The sequence below is a fragment of the Oryx dammah genome, unplaced genomic scaffold, assembly GCF_014754425.2.
Source record: "Oryx dammah isolate SB20612 unplaced genomic scaffold, SCBI_Odam_1.1 HiC_scaffold_19, whole genome shotgun sequence".
Lineage (NCBI taxonomy): Eukaryota > Metazoa > Chordata > Mammalia > Artiodactyla > Bovidae > Oryx > Oryx dammah.
In genome coordinates this window covers 59,272,192-59,287,843 of record NW_024070203.1, presented here as the reverse complement: position 1 = coordinate 59,287,843, position 15,652 = coordinate 59,272,192, and the positions used below count along the sequence as shown (strand labels likewise).

The 15,652-nt window shown below is 43.8% G+C and overlaps 1 protein-coding gene across 1 annotated transcript; it reads left to right on the top strand.

Moving 5' to 3' along the window:
* Positions 1-512: 512 nt before the first annotated feature.
* Positions 513-4,989, top strand: AARD (alanine and arginine rich domain containing protein). The gene is made up of 2 exons (XM_040261695.1): positions 513-830; positions 4,612-4,989. Exons 1-2 carry the CDS (start codon positions 513-515, stop codon positions 4,753-4,755), a joined length of 462 nt encoding a protein of 153 aa, XP_040117629.1. The 3' UTR covers positions 4,756-4,989.
* Positions 4,990-15,652: the final 10,663 nt, after the last annotated feature.

Genomic DNA, 15,652 nt, shown 5'->3' with positions numbered 1-15,652 from the left:
ACCAGGCTCCTCTGTCCGTGGGATTTTCCAGGCAAGAGTACTGGAGTGGGGTGCCATTGCCTGCTCCCTGGGATGGCTAAGGGGTCTAATTAAACTTTATATCCTCAACACCTGTCACAATGCCTGGCCATATAGTAGAAAGCCAGAGAAAAATATTTTAAGGGCTTCTGAAATATTAAACAATCAAAGCAACCCGGGTCTGAGACGTTCCATCCGGACCTCACTTCCACCTGCCTGGATGGACTTCAGTCTCTCCTTGGAATGACACTCAAGGAGCGAGAAAAAGGGATCCAGTTGAAAACTCTTCTCGGGCTCATGGGAACTACTTCCTCCGTTTGTTGCTAAGTGGGGAAGGTCAGACGTGAGGCTGTAGGAGTGGAGCGCCTCTGAGTAGCAAGCGATAGCCTCGTCCCACGCGTTTCCCCGCCCCCGCTGTCACTCGCCCTAATTCTCACACTTGGGAAGAAACCCTTAGCCATACAGCTCTGGAGCTGGGAGCCGGCACCTCCGAGATGGGCCTAGAGGACTCCGGCCGCCGCAGAGAGGGGCCCTCCCGGGGGCCCCACAGCATCCTCCACGCGGCCGGGCTCCGGTCCTCCACTCTGCGTCCCTCTCAAGGCTTCCTCGAAGGCGGCAGGGGCGTGGACGGCCCGGAGGAGGCCCAGGCCGCCGGTCCGGGGCTGGAAGAGCTCAAGCGGCGGCTGGTGCGCGCCTTCCAGCGGGCGGTGCTGCGCGGCAGCTCCAGGCGTTTGCGGGAAGAGGCGGCGGCGCGGGAGGCGCAGAGCCGGGCGCGCGTGGAGAGCGCCCTGGCCGGGCTGCGCGCCGAGCTGGTGAGCGTGCCCGCGGCGGGCTCTGGGGCCACCTCGCCTTGGTCCTCGCCCGGGGCCCTCGGCTGTAGGCCGCGCACGTGCCCCATTGAGGACTGGGGCGGCCGAAGGCAGCTTTTCCCTGGGAGACGGTGAGGCCGTGCAGCGCGGGCGAGCTGGGTTCCCGACGGCACTGATGCTACTGCCTCCCAGGCAGCATCCAGGAGGGAACCGGCTCTGCAGAGCCCAGGTGCTGGCTGTCTCCGGCGAGGGCTGAGTCTACCCGTAACACAGCCAAGACCCCCGTAACCACTCCTCCTGAGCTTGTTCTCTATTTTTTTTTTTTTTCTACCAAATAGAAAGTTCTCTCTCGGGCACATGCAGTGTGTATGAGCATGAAAGGGGCTGGGGCGGAAATATCAGTGAAATAAACTCAGGGGATGGGTGGAGCGAGTCTGTTAGCAAATGTTTCTTTTATTTTGCAAGTTTTACTATTACCTTTCTCCTTGGTAAGAATTCAGAAAACAGGAAATGGTAATAAGGAATTTTGTAAAATTGTAGCTTTTTAACATTAGGCAGGAGAACTATAGGTAACTAGTTACTGTTTTGTAGTTTAAACCATTTTCGAGTTAGGCAAAATTTGAGCAATTTAAGCTTTTAAGTGGTGCTACCTATGATTATGCGTGGGAATTCTGCTGGTTCAGCGGTAAAGAATAAAGCTGCAATGCAAGAGACCCGGTTCAATCCCTGGGTCGGGAAAATCCTCTGGAGATGGGAATGGCAACCCACTCCAGTATTCTTGCCTGGGAAATCCCATGGACAGAGGAGCCTGGTAGTCTGCATAGTCCACGGGGTCCTAAGAGTTGCGCACAACTTATCGACTAAACCACCATCACCATGAATATGCATAGTGTAGATTTGGAAAGTTATACTCTTTTGCATTGCATGCTAATAAAATAGTAAGCACTACCTACTTTAGAACTGATTCAACCATCAGTTAATTGTCTGAAACTTAAAAGTTTACCTTGTTTCTATGTTTAAGAAGGGCAAGAAGGTAGTACATTTAATTTTCATTTAATTTTACCTGTGTTAACAATTTGAATTTGACAAAGAATGTATTAATTTTGACCCAGCCATATAGTGGCTCAGATGGTAAAGCATCTGTCTGCAATGCAGGAGACCTGGGTTCAATCCCTGGGTTGGGAAGATCCCCTGGAGAAGGAAATGGCAGCCCACTCCAGTATTCTTGCCTGGAAAATCCCATGGACCCATAGCCTGGTAGGCTACCATCCCTTCACTTCACTATCAAAGAAACATATGATTTTCTTCCAAAACCTGAGCAGTGGGTGGGTGAAACCCCTTATTAGAAGAGATGGCCTGGAGGGATGTGCTGTGGGTCAGGATGCCAACTGGATGGCTGAGACTGGGCTGAGCTACCCCTCTGCTGCTGATCTGGGGTGTCACCCCCTCACACCTCAGTTGACTTATATTTAAATCAGGTGAAGAAAGTATATTCAAGAAGCTCCGAGACACTTGAACTTTAGCATTCTAACTAGTCAGCCACTCCACCAGAAGGAGTTTTAAGCAAGTAATGTACCAGGGTGGGGAGAAAGAGAATAAAATTTCAAACAGGTGAGGGTTCACAGCCCAGCATTAATATTTACAGTCTCTGCTCCTATTGTTTCTGTTACCTTAGGAATGCTAATTAGTAAGTTTAGGTTTCGTCTGTAAAGTGGAGATAATAAACCCATAGAATGGCTCTGAGTATTATACAAGATAATGTTACATGAAGTGCCTAGAATGTAGACACTATTTAGAGTGGCTTTTACTGGTTTTCGGTTGTGCCCCCCCAAATGGCAGATACATAGGCATGAAAGATCAAGGGTTTTGCTGGAAAGAGGCAGAGACCATAACACAGATGCTGTGTTCCCGAGACACAGACCATGGTCATTGTCTTGGCCGACCACTGTGTGTGACCAGTCATGAAGAGACAGCAAAAGAGTGTGGATCCGTAGCACTATCACCAGTAGCCAGAACATGCCGTTTCTGGTAATGGTCTCTTGGCCAGATTTCTGTAGGAATTGACACCCATCCATGCATGTCTATCCACACCTCATTTGTTAGGGTGGTATCTGTGTAAGGAACAATGATGAACAGGTTCAGTTAATTACAGACATGTTGCTATTTTTGTTTTCATTTATTTTCATGTTGCTATTTTTGAGACATGTCATTTTGAGATGTCATTTATACTATTGTTTGAATTGGTCTTCTTAATGGGATGCGTTGAGTTCTGGGAGTCTGTGAGTGAATTTCAGGGGTTCTGTATACTTCAAATTGTATGCCAAGCTTTCTGTGCACATAAAATGCACATCTTTCCCCAGAATGAGTTAATAGTTTTCATTAGATTCTCAATGGGATCCATGAGGAGAGAAAATTAAGGAACCATTGGTGTTCAGATTTCCTAAAGAATTATGAGTTACACGTACTATTTTTTTTTTAAACTTAGGTGGTAAGCCATTATCAATAATTTAACTGATTCTGGGCATGAAAGTACAGGATGGGTATTCATCAGTTCATTTATTTGTTCCTTCATTCAGTCTTTTAACGAATACACAGAGAACCCAACATGCTGTGTGCGCAGGCAGTGCACCCGCGGTTAAGGATAGGAACAGACTTTGTGCTCGCAGTCACCAGTTTAGTGTAGGCTGTGTGCTAGGAGAGGGCCACGTGCAGAGCGCTGTGGAGGCACCGGTGAGGTGACCCAGGGAGGGCTTCTGAGAAGAGCTGGCATTTGGCTGGGCTCAACGGGAAGCGGGTGGCAAGGGCAGAGAGGGCAGAAGATGTAGCTCAGCATGACTTGTTTATTCCAAGACAGGCAAGATTTCTGACCAGCTGCCCCCCGGAGGGGGGGTGGGGTGGGGGGATGGTGTGTGTGTGTGTGTGTGTGTGCGTGTGTGCGTGCGTGTGTGTGCGTGCGTGCGTGCGTGCATGTGTGTGTGTGTCTGGAGAACTGAAGCTTCCTTAGGGTGTGTGTGTGTTCAGCAGAGAGAACAGGGTTCTCCTGAACTGCATTAAACAAGACCCTAACTGAAGAAATATGCAGAGTTGGTTACTAGTTTTCAACTATAATGCAAAGATTATGCTGGACTGCCTCTTAGGTACACTGCCTGAAAGATCTATTTTTTCTTTTAATACATGAGGACCTTCACAAACTCCTATTGGAGGGAGGTTATAAATCAACCTTTCTCTACAACAGATTTCACTGTAGAGTGAAAATTGTTAGATTCTATAAGTACACATAACTGTACATGTGCCTCTAAGGGGTCATTAAATGTTTTGCTCAACAGGGAGGCTGTTTAAAATCCTAAGAACTTGAAATGACAAGTAATCAAGTAAATGGGCCCAGGTCCTGAAAGCTCAGGTGGCCCTGGGCAGTTATCCTGAAGCTCAGAAAGCTCATAAAGATAAGTGATTTCCTCGCAGATCATATGCCATTGCTTGGAAACAGCCTTCCAAGGACAGGAATTTTTCAAATGGATAGCTCTGTGCATCAGCTATTTTTGTTTTCATTGCAAGGCCATTTCGAAAGCTATTTGTATATCTGGATTTTACCTTGTTGTATAGAAAGTCAGTTTTAAAGTCAGGCCAAATAGTCAGAACTGGAGAATAAGATGAGAAATACATCTTTCTTGATGTCTTATTTTCCTTTCCTACAAAATCCTTATACTTTTCGTGTGCAGAGAGCAGGTTCATTTGATCCATATCTCAGGCTAATAAAAACCCTTATTCTTTTTCTAACTTTCAGCTGGAAATGCGTTTCCAGAATCGTCAGCTGGCCAGAACTCTGCTGGATTTAAACATGAAAATACAACAACTGAAAAAGGAGGACGAAATGGAAACTGCATCAGAATCGCAAAGCTCCGAAGATAACGCTCAGAATCTGGAATGAGTAAATGCACAGATGAAGGTTTGAACCCTAAGAATAATGCAGACAATGCCAAAACAGTTCTAACAGTAACGTGATGGATGCTTAGCATAAGATTTTAGGGGCAATTTTTAGACCAAAATCTTCTAGGCCATGGGGAAGTGCCAGTGCTATGAGAGGGGAGAGAGAAAATGGTGTGTTGACAAGTTTTAAAGTTATGTATTGTTTTGTGTGGGACATACAAGTGAAAGAATGTACTGAGACTTACCTTTTGGACCATTGACTCACTGTCAATGAGTGGATAAGAATCTACCTGCCAATGCTGGTTTGATCCCTGGTCCTAGAAGATCCCACATGCTGTGGGGCAACTAAGCGCCGAGCTGTAGCTACTGAGCCACGCACCGCAACTATGGAAACCTGCGCGCTCTGAGCCCGTGCTCTGCAATAGAGAAGCCGCTGCAATAAGAAGCTCAAGTGCCACAACTCGCTGTGTAATAGCCTCCCGCCTCCGGTAGAGAAAGCCATCATAATAATGAAGACCCAGCACCGCCAAAATAAATAAAGTGTAAAAGAAGAATGTACGGGAGAATGTCTTAGTGCCAGTTTCCAGCATTTTCTCTTGTGCTATCTTAATTTTCTGAACTTTCGTCAGAGTCGCTGTTAGTTTGTGTTCTACCTGATTATACTTCGTTTGTCTGCCCAGCCAGCTGTTTAGTAGTCTTCCCTCCGTACCCTACCCCACCCCCATTTTTTGAAGAATTAACTTCTGCCTGGATTCCAACCATACCCTTCAGATGGTCTACCATTCAGGGTGACTCACCACCTTGGATATAGTCATGCAAATTAAGGCAGTTTGGTCAGATTGTTCTCGGGAGCTTTTGAACTAGAGCAGATGAGTCTTAGAAGGTGATGGTGGAAGCTGTGGGACAGAGGGGCTTGGAAGCTGCTGGCGGCTACCAAGTGAGAAGGTGTGAGCTCTTTGCAGAAGATTGAAAGTGTACCCCTGAGAGCCCAAAAGAGGAGAGAGAACTGCTCTTCCTTGGCTTTGGGGTCCAGCTGTTTAAATCCCCAGTCCTGGCTATTATTAGGATACATGAAAATTCTCTCCTAGCCTCCTATTACAGTCTCCTTTTGCCAAGTCAACTGACTTGGACTTTTATGACTTGTATTCCAAAGACTGCTAACTAACACAATTCTTTTGTTATTAAGCTTTCAGGAGTTAAAGGGCTCATGTTGAATTAGAATAGCTACCTCTGCCTTAAAAGTGCTGCCTTCTGGATGCAAAAAATAAAGCTAATTTAAAAAATAGTTGCCATATTCATAATAATCATCTGTAAAAGTGCATTTATAAAACAGGTCATTTGCACATTTAATTAACAATAAAAATTAGTTCTGGAAGACAAAGGAGAACAGAATGGATGTGGTCTTTCTCTTAAATACAAGTTTTATGTGTGTGAGGATTTGAGGATTTTCTGAACAAAGTTTGTCCTTAACTTTTTTGGGTTACTATTAATGAATTCTTTAAATTCTTTGGTACTTAATTTCTTCTCTCTGTGCAACTGAGGTACCACTAGGTTTCAACTTCCAGGACATTGTCAATGAGCTGTCAGCAATATCCTGAGACCTAGTCCCTGGATTTCTTGAGATATTCTGCATATGTGCTCCTGCCTTCCAAATATACAGGCTGATTTCTTAAATTGTATTTGTAAAACAGATTTCTTATGTGTTTCTTCATAAAAGTTATAGAAATTCTGAAGAAAGAGGCAGTGAAATTCCTCATGATCTGTTCTTCAAAAGAGACTAATCAGATACTGGAGCAGTCATTCTAAAGTACATTTTACAACTTAACATTTATACATTCTTGAGAGTTTGTGTTTAGCAGATACTCAAGATGCTTCACTTGTAAGTGCAATTCCTCACAGAATGCAGAGAAACTGACGTTAGTTAGCATTCATGTGAATGATTTGATTCCACTAAATGTGCTCTGTTGGGAATCAAAAGATACTTAAAAAGAGATCTTCTGAAAATGGATGCATTGTTTTTCACATTGTCAGATAAAAAGTCCACAATTTATTGTAAAGTTCTTGGTCACCAGTTTTTTGTCCTATCTTTCAGTGATACACTTTGGATCACCGTATCTTTTAGGAATGACAGATGGAGAAACAAGAGAAAAGAAACTCGTTGTTTCAAAGTCTCTTTATTTTTTGAAGCCCTCATTAGAGGTGGCTTGTGATATGAGCTGACACAAAGAGATACAGTGAGAACTCGGTACATGGGACACTATTGCTATTAAATGTTTTTGCTTTGTTTCCCCTCATGAAGTGAATTCTGCTCTCATACCATATCCTTCATCTTTTTTTTTTTTTAAGTAGCAGAAGCCAGATTGTGTTCATATATAGATATATTTTTGCAACTGCACTCAGCTGTGTATTGTTTGCTGAATTCTGGTTCTGTTCGCTGCACATAGACAACAGGGACTCTTCTACAGGATGTGGGAATGCACTTCAAATGGCTACACTTCCTCACTTTTCAGAGTGTTTAAATAAGTGAGAGCAACTGTGTGACATTTTAAAGAAATACGAGGTGGAAGGGACCAAACTACTGCCAGCTGGAGGGGAGAATGAGAAAATAATTATAACCTAAATGGTGCGACAGGGAAGCAGTAACGGGGTAAGTCAAAGTACGGAAGATGCTCATCCCAGTGGTGGACAGAGAGTGCCAAAGACGAGAACTGAAAAAAACAGGTTAGTGAGGAAGATGCAGTGTTAAGGTTTTCCAAAATGCCGATTTCTCACAGCTTTAATTACAGGGGGAACCATGTTAGTGGGAACAGGCTTGCACTCTATGGTACCTGGTTAGGACCTACCAGTGAAGAGGTGCCAGATTAATTATGACACTTGGGAGCTTTGCACAGGTTGTTAGGCATTAAATCCCTTTACGGGTGGCCTGGATGAATCCACATTTTGGTTGCTTGCCAGACTGCTTCTGCTATTAGAACAGGTGCTTCTGGAACACCAGCCTGGGCAGCGTCTGATGTGGGTAAACCTGGGATGGCTGAGCCTGCACCAGTGTAACTGCAAGAATGCCGTCTCCCCTGGTCCCTGCCCTGGCAGGGTGCCGGGCCATCAGGCAACCGTCAGTTTGGTGTATTCAGCACTGTTGTCACTGCAGGAGCCCCTCCCAGCCCTGAGCCTGGCACAGGGCCCTCCGGGGCCAGCTGCTTCCTCTCATTCATTGTCGCTACCTCTCCTGCCTCTTTGGCTGTGTCATTAACGAGGGTTATGGGAAGATTAGAAATATGGGTAGGTTTCAGGTTGAACCTATGCCACTCTGCTTACCTCTGCGTCTGGCAACCTCTTGTTTCACCTGGACCAGGTGCTGTAACTCAGTGATGGGCACGGACCTCTTATAGCAGCCCAAGCCAGGTACTGCTTCTCAGGGGGCCATGCACCATCAGTGCTTCTGGGTCTTGGCTCTGATGAATGCTGGGGCTTACAAATTTCTACCTCTTCCTTAAAGAACACACTGCTACCATCCTTCTGCGCCGGGACCAGTGCAGGAGAGACCCTTGGCATGTAATGATAATGAAACCAGCAATGACACGGGCCACCCTCTTCTGTGCCCAGTGTTGTTCCAGGAATGAAATAGTAAGTATTAGCTTATTTAATCCCACGATGATTGGGATGCACGTAGACGATGATTTTGGAGTCATCTGGCCTTGATATTTAGCCAAGGCTCTGTCACTTGCCAGCTTTATAACCTAAAGTAAACTGCTTTTAATCTCTTTAGATCTGTCAAAAGAAGCTAGTCAAAATGGGTTGTCGTTTAGTGGCCAAGTCACGCCTGTTCTTTGCAACTCCATGGACTACAGCCCACCAGGCTCCTCTGTCCATGGGATTTCCCGGTTAAGAGTACTGGAGTGGGATGCTATTTCCTTCTCCAGGGTATCTTCCAGACCCAGGGATCAAACCCACATCTCCTGCATTGTCAGGCAAGTTCTTTACTGCTGAGCCACTGAAGCTCCAAGTCAAAATAGTATCTGTCTTATTTAAAACCTGAGCTCAAGCTAAAGAACCTTGAAGCAGGTTTGGGAGACAGAGTGAGCGGTGAAGGCTCTTCCACTTCCTGTGTTTCTTTCTTTTACATCTTCAGTTCTACATGATTGTACTGCGCTTTTGGACGCAGACCTTCCTTGTGCCTTTTTGTCATGTCTTCACTGTGACTCCCTAACGTTCTGCCGCCTGCTCTCCGTTGTAATGTTACCTCTTCTGCTGGTTGGTAAATTGATTTATCAAACTCGAGAGGAGGCACCAGGGAGATATGAAGTCACCGGTAACTGCTACTTACCAACCCCTGAATCTGCCTGGCACACAGTGCCGTGTGCGTTTAAAACTCGGTCATCCCAGCAACACTGTGAAGTTGGAACTATTGCTTTTTCCATTTTATCGAGGAGGAGATGAGTATCAAGGAGGCTAAGTGAGTGGAACTGTCAAGATTCTGGTCCAGGGCTGGGTGTAGTGTGGTTTTTGAGATCCTCCCAAGGGTTACCCTGTGGCTCAGCTGTAATGGAAGCCTGTATGAGGTGCTGGGCATATTTTCTGCAAGGGTCAGATAAAGAAGACTTCCTTGAGGACATGCTCTTAAGTTCTTTCTGTTTCACCTGGGAAAAAGCCCTCATTCTGTGCCTTACATTCTACATAAACAAGCTGGGTGATCTGAACACACTACTCCACTCTCTTTGGGCCTTATTTTACTCATTGGAGAGCTTCCCGGTGGCTCAGATGGTAAAGAATCTGCTTGCAATGCAACAGACCAGGGTTTGATCCCTGGGTTGGGAAGATCCCCTGGAGAAGGAAAGGGCTACCCACTCCAGTGTTCTGGCCTGGAGAATTCCATGGACAGAGGAGCCTAGTGGGCTATGGTCCATGGGGTTGCAAAGAGTTGGACACAGACTGAGTGACTTTCACTTTACTTACTGGAAAATGAGAGGAAGAGTGGAGTGGTCTCTAAAGCATTTTTCTAACTTGGAGGCTCTATTCCAGTGCTGCCTGCTTGTACCTGGACCCTCCATCACTTACCTCTGCCTCACCCAGACTTCCTGACACCTGTGGTTGGGGTAGGGGAGGGGGAGGCGGGTTGCTGGCTGTTAATCACTGGCCCTGGGCTGTGAGTTGTACTCTCCCGGTCCTTGACCCCATCACACCTTGGCTTGGCAGCCTTGATGACAACGGGACGCAATTCCTGTCACTCTCAGATGCCTCTCTGCTCTTCTCACCCGCACTGTGACTGCAGCCAGGGGAAAATGTCACGTTTGCACTTCACAAGGAGACAAACATTGCTCAGACCTTTTATGTGTTAGATTTTGGAAGCAGCCTGGTAGATTGCCTGCTGAGGGGGATGCTGCAGGCTGAGAGCGGTGTAATGTAGCTAGGAGTGCAGTCTCTGGAGTCCAGAGACAGAGGTGGAAATCTTGGCTTCTTCAATGCCTCACTGTGTTCTTACTGCTGAAGTTCAGTTTGCTTCTTCTCTGTAAAGTGATAATAGTCACACCTACCCACCCGAAGAACTTGTGGCAATCTCGTGGATTAAGGTATGTGAAGTGTTTGGAATGCTCTCAAGTAGTGTTTATTATTTTCACAGCCCACCTAACAAACATCCGGCTCACCCTTCTGGTTTATTGGAAGTACTCGATTCCAAGACAGACTGACAAGGACAGTTTCACTTTCTCCAGATCTTCTGGGAGCTTAAGATGGCTATGAAATCCAGTTTTGTACAATAAGACATAAAGGAAATTTGCAGGGGTTTTCCTGAGAACCGGGCTTCCCTTGCGGCTCAGCTGGTAAGAATCTGCCTGCAATGCGGGAGACCTGGGTTCAATCCCTGGGTTGGGAAGATCCCCTGGAGAAGGGAAAGGCTACGCACTCCAGCATTCTGGCCTGGAGAATTTCATAGACTATAGAGTCCATGGAGTCACAAAGAGTCAGACACGACTGAGCGACTTTCACTTTCACTTTCTGAGCACCATTTTCTCTTCCTACAAAATGAGGAATAGGAGTAAGTTCTCTTTCTCCTTATGTCCTTCTTGCTGAGGAACACTCTCACATGATGTGGGAAACCCTGCACCTGCAGCAGCGACCCTGTGACCAAGGTGGGAGGTACCTGGACTCTTTGAGGATGGGAAGACAGCAAGATGAAGAGAAGCAATGTTTCTGATGCCACCAGTGAGGTCCTGGGCCAGCCCTGAGACTGCCTACCTGTGGCTAGTCTTAATCTCTAATAGAAGAGCAACATCAATAAAACTGAATTATTCATCACTTTTATTTAAGTATTTAGTTCCATGAACACAATGAAGGTTCACTAACTGACACACTTGAATCCCAACAGCCTCCTGGGATGAAGGCTCAGGATGATGTATTATCTGACCGCAACCTTAGATATCAGAAGCTACATGCAAAGGATTCCAGAAGCATCATTTAGTTGCTTAAAAGCCTGTAATGAGGACCCACCTCATGCAACAGGAGACCAATCAAACCCTATCAGAGTAAAATGTGTCTGAGCGAGACTCTCTCCCTAATGCTGTGGAGACTCTGGAATTCCGCAGTAAAGGGTCTAATGACAATATTTCCACATGCTCACACTTGTTAAGAGGAAGACAACAGATCCAAAATGGAGTCAGCTATGCTAAGCCCCATGCCATCAAACTGAGACTTAACTCAATTACAGTTTAGGGCCTCTGAGAAATGGAAGTTTAAACCAGTCAACCAGTAATCATGTGATCAGCACTAATCAGGTAATTTGTCTGATAGAACCCTGCCATCCCCTAAAAGAAAGTGACCCTGCAATAACCAACCCATTTTTTTTGTTGTTGTATGGCCTAATAGAACTTTCTTGTTTCCACTCCCTATTGGCTATAAAAGTCTTTCATTTTGTCAAGCTCCTATCTGCAAGATTGGATGCTGTCTGCTTCAAATTGATTTTTTCTCAAACTCTTAAAATGTTTTAATATGTCTCAGTTTATCTTTTAACACACTCCATGAAGGATACCCAAATGCCTATGGAACCTACCACCTATCTGATTCTGTCAGAGAAGCCATTTTATTTTTCAGCAATTGAAATAAATTGGAATGAAATAGTTTTCTAAAGTGTTTGAAGAGTGAACTGGCAGCAAAATACAGTAAACTGTTCGTCAGCTTTAAAATTTTATTTCAGGGAAGTTTATTTAGCAAACTGTCCAAAGAATAAAAACCAGCCAAAATCAAGTCTATACAAAAATTGCTTCTGAATTGGTATTAAGGATGCTCATCTCTCTAAACTTCTAAAGGATTTTTAGGAATTGTCATGCAAAGAAATGCCTCAAGATTTCAAGGTGAGATTGTTGGGTTACTGAGAGCACAACCAATGACTTGATGGTTTATTGTCTACTCTGAACCCTACAGCTTACCGAGTTCTTTATGGTGTATAATTTACCACTTGTTGTCATAGCCAAATGTTCATTAAACCCACAAAAACCTTCTGGGGGTATGTTGCTTGAGGCTGCGGAAATTTGAGGGGCAGCAAGAAAGCTTGTTTGACTTTGGGAACATCATCCTCATCCTGCTTCCCAAGATGTCACTCTTTCTAAATGGCCAGTATTACCTCCAGGAGGAAGTACCATTCTGGAAGTCAGAAAATCCAGCTATGGGAGTCAGCTCTGAGTAGAACCTGCTCTGTGATATCTGGTGAACTGTTGATGTCTCTGGGCTTCAATTTCCTCATTTATAAAGTCAGAGGTTGAACTCAAAATCATCTTTAAGATTCTTGGGGTTAAGCATATTGTCTCCAACTGATGCTTCTGGAATCACCCTTGGAAACCATGCTGACACCAGTTCTTTGGTGTGGATTATTTTAGGTGGTAATATGAAAACACTGACCTTTAGAGTATCTGTAGCGAACAATTAAAGAAGAGAATAGAAAAAAAGGAAAATACAAAATTTAAATTCTTTCTTTGCACTTTATAATTTGGCCTTAAGTTCAATAGACAGGCATGAATCTAATAGTGCAAATATTCTTTTTTTTTTTCACTTCCTCCCTCCACTTTCCCTTCCTTTTTTCAGTTAACTTTTTTGCTATGCCTATTGTGTGCCAGGCACTATTCTAGGCATATGTTAAACATCAACACTGAAATGAACATCTTGCTGGTGCTAAGCATAGGAGAAAGAACATGAAAGAAGGCATTCTAGCTCTCATGGGTCTATATCTTGGATGAGGGGGCAGATAATTCATTAAGATACTATAATGTAATGTGATCAATGTTGTAATGGGGGAGCACTTAGAGTGCTGAGGGAGTAAACGGGAAGTACACTTAACCTGGGTGAGATGGGAGGGGGAAGGCTTCCAGAAGAGGCAACTGGGGAGAGAAGAGGAGTGACAGACAGTCTTTGGCAAAAGCAACTGCTCGTGGAAAGCCAAGGGGTGAGCAAAGTCATCATCTACTAGGGGGAGGTGAAGAGGCTCAGTATAACTGGAGCTTAGAAGGAAAGGGTAAGATGTGAGGAGTACGGCTTGAGTCATAAGGAGAGCTGGCTTTATGATGACAAACATTGCAAGCTTCCCTTTGGATTTCAGACTTTATCCTTAAAAGCAGGGGTAGCCATTAAAGAATATTTTAAAATTCAATTTTATTATAATAATACATGCACATAATATATAAAAACAGTAAAGTCTAAAAGCCTTACTCAAAAACTTTCAGTGCCCTATACCTGAAATGGTACCCCTGCCGTGATACCATCCCAGAGGAAACCACTGTCAATTCTTTTACTTTCAAAATAATGCCTCTTTCTTTTTTTGTTTTTGGACATTATGCTTTCTTATTACAACAGAGAAGAATTCTAGCTCTCTTATTTTGAATCCCTTTACTCTTCCCAATATTAAAATGAGGTGGGAGGGGGAATATACTTTTTTTGTAGAAGTCTACAGGCAGGTTTCCACACACAACGCAATAGTAAGGAATACTGAATGTTTGGATTTAGTCATATCTCAGCTATTCTTTGGAGAAGGCAATGGCACCCCACTCCAGTACTCTTGCCTGGAGAATCCCATGGATGGAGGAGCCTGCTAGGCTGCAGTCCATGGGGTTGCTAAGAGTCAGACACGACTGAGCGACTTCACTTTCACTTTTCACTTTCATGCATTGGAGAAGGAAATGGCGACCCACTCCAGTGTTCTTGCCTGGAGAATCCCAGGGATGGGGAAGCCTGGTGGGCTGCCGTCTACAGGGTCACACAGAGTCAGACACGACTGAAGCGACTTAGCAGCAGCAGCAGCAGCTATTCTTAAAACAACTCTATAAGTTCATTAAGGTAATTGGCTAAGTATTTTGGGATAATATATGTGTGCTCATAATTTCTGTCTACTTAGCTAAGAAACTGAAATAGTTAGAATCTAGAAGAATTTTACAGAAATTGAAGCAACCACACTTGAACTGAGGGAAATGCAGATTTCACATCTTTAATGAGAGTTCAATGTTAGGAAAATGTCTCTCTTGATTTTTTGTCTTAAAGAATGTGGAGGATATTAATGCTTCTATACTTTGTGATTTGATTTATGCTCCCACTTTTTATGGCTCTTGTATCTTAAATAATAAATACCCTTAAGATTTCCTGGATTTCTTTGGAGGGAATGATGCTGAAGCTGAAACTCCAGTACTTTGGCCACCTCATGCAAAGAGTTGACTCATTTGAAAAGACTCTGATGCTGGGAGGGATTGGGGGCAGGAGGAGAAGGGGACGACAGAAGATGAGATGGCTGGATGGCATCACTGACTCAATGGATGTGAGTCTGGGTGAACTCCGGGAGTTTGTGATGGGCAGGGAGGCCTGGCATGCTGCGATTCATGGGGTCACAAAGAGTCGGACATGACTGAGTGACTGAACTGCACTGAAGATTTCCTCAATATCCTTAGGAAAGAAAATAAAGGAAACACAAAATAAAGGAAGGAAGGATGGAAAGAAGAAAGAAAAGCTAAGTACAGCCATTTATTTATTCACTCATTCATTTAAGATATAGTTGAATCTCTTCTATTTATGTATAATATTCTATCTTGTTTATGGAAACCTACAAAGATATATGTGATGTAAAGGCAGAAATAAAGATACAAATGAGAAAGTGGGACAAAGAGAAATAAAACAGGGTGAATAATTGACACCAGGTAATTGACATCAAGTAAGATCAGTACTTGAAATATTAGAGTATTTTTAAGCAATAGGTTAAATATTGAGTTTAAGCTTTCCAACAACTAACATTGTAATCTATTTCTAGTGAATCATCAAGGACAAATTATTTATAATATATATATATATGCCTAGGAACTCAGTAAGTTAGCTCATTGTATTAATTCATTAACTGGAAAACAATTGGGTTCAATGAAGGCTTTCCAGAATGATGACTTTTGCCTTTAGCATGGAACATTAACCTTATAGAGCTATAATTAAAAACAAGAACCAATATTTTAAAAAACTGGAGTATAATTGCTTTGCAATGTTGTGTTAGTTTCCGCTGTACAAGGAGTCAGCTATATGTGTACATATATTTGTTTAGGCCAGTTTCCACAGGACTGGTAAAAGTCAGTTTTCATTCTAATCCCAAAGGAGGGCAATGCCTCAAACTACCGTAAGAGCACTCATTTCACGTGCTAGCAAGGTTATGCTCAAGATCCTTCAAGCTAGGCTTCAGCAGTACGTGAACTGAGAACTTTCAGATGTACCAACTAGGTATAGAAGAGGCAGAGGAACCAGAGACTAAATTGCCAGCATTCATTGGCTCACAGAGAAATCAAGGGAATTCCAGAAAAATATCTATTTTTGTTTCATTGACAAGTTAAAGCCTTTGACTGTATGGATCATAACAAACTGAGGAAAATTCTTAAAGAAATGGAAATACCAGA

Bases quoted from the DNA above. Each gene is read 5' to 3' on its own strand.
- AARD (XM_040261695.1), top strand. From the start codon at position 513: ATGGGCCTAGAGGACTCCGGCCGCCGCAGAGAGGGGCCCTCCCGGGGG. The intron at 831-4,611 runs GTGAGCGTGCCC...TCTAACTTTCAG, and splicing joins CCGGGCTGCGCGCCGAGCTG to CTGGAAATGCGTTTCCAGAA.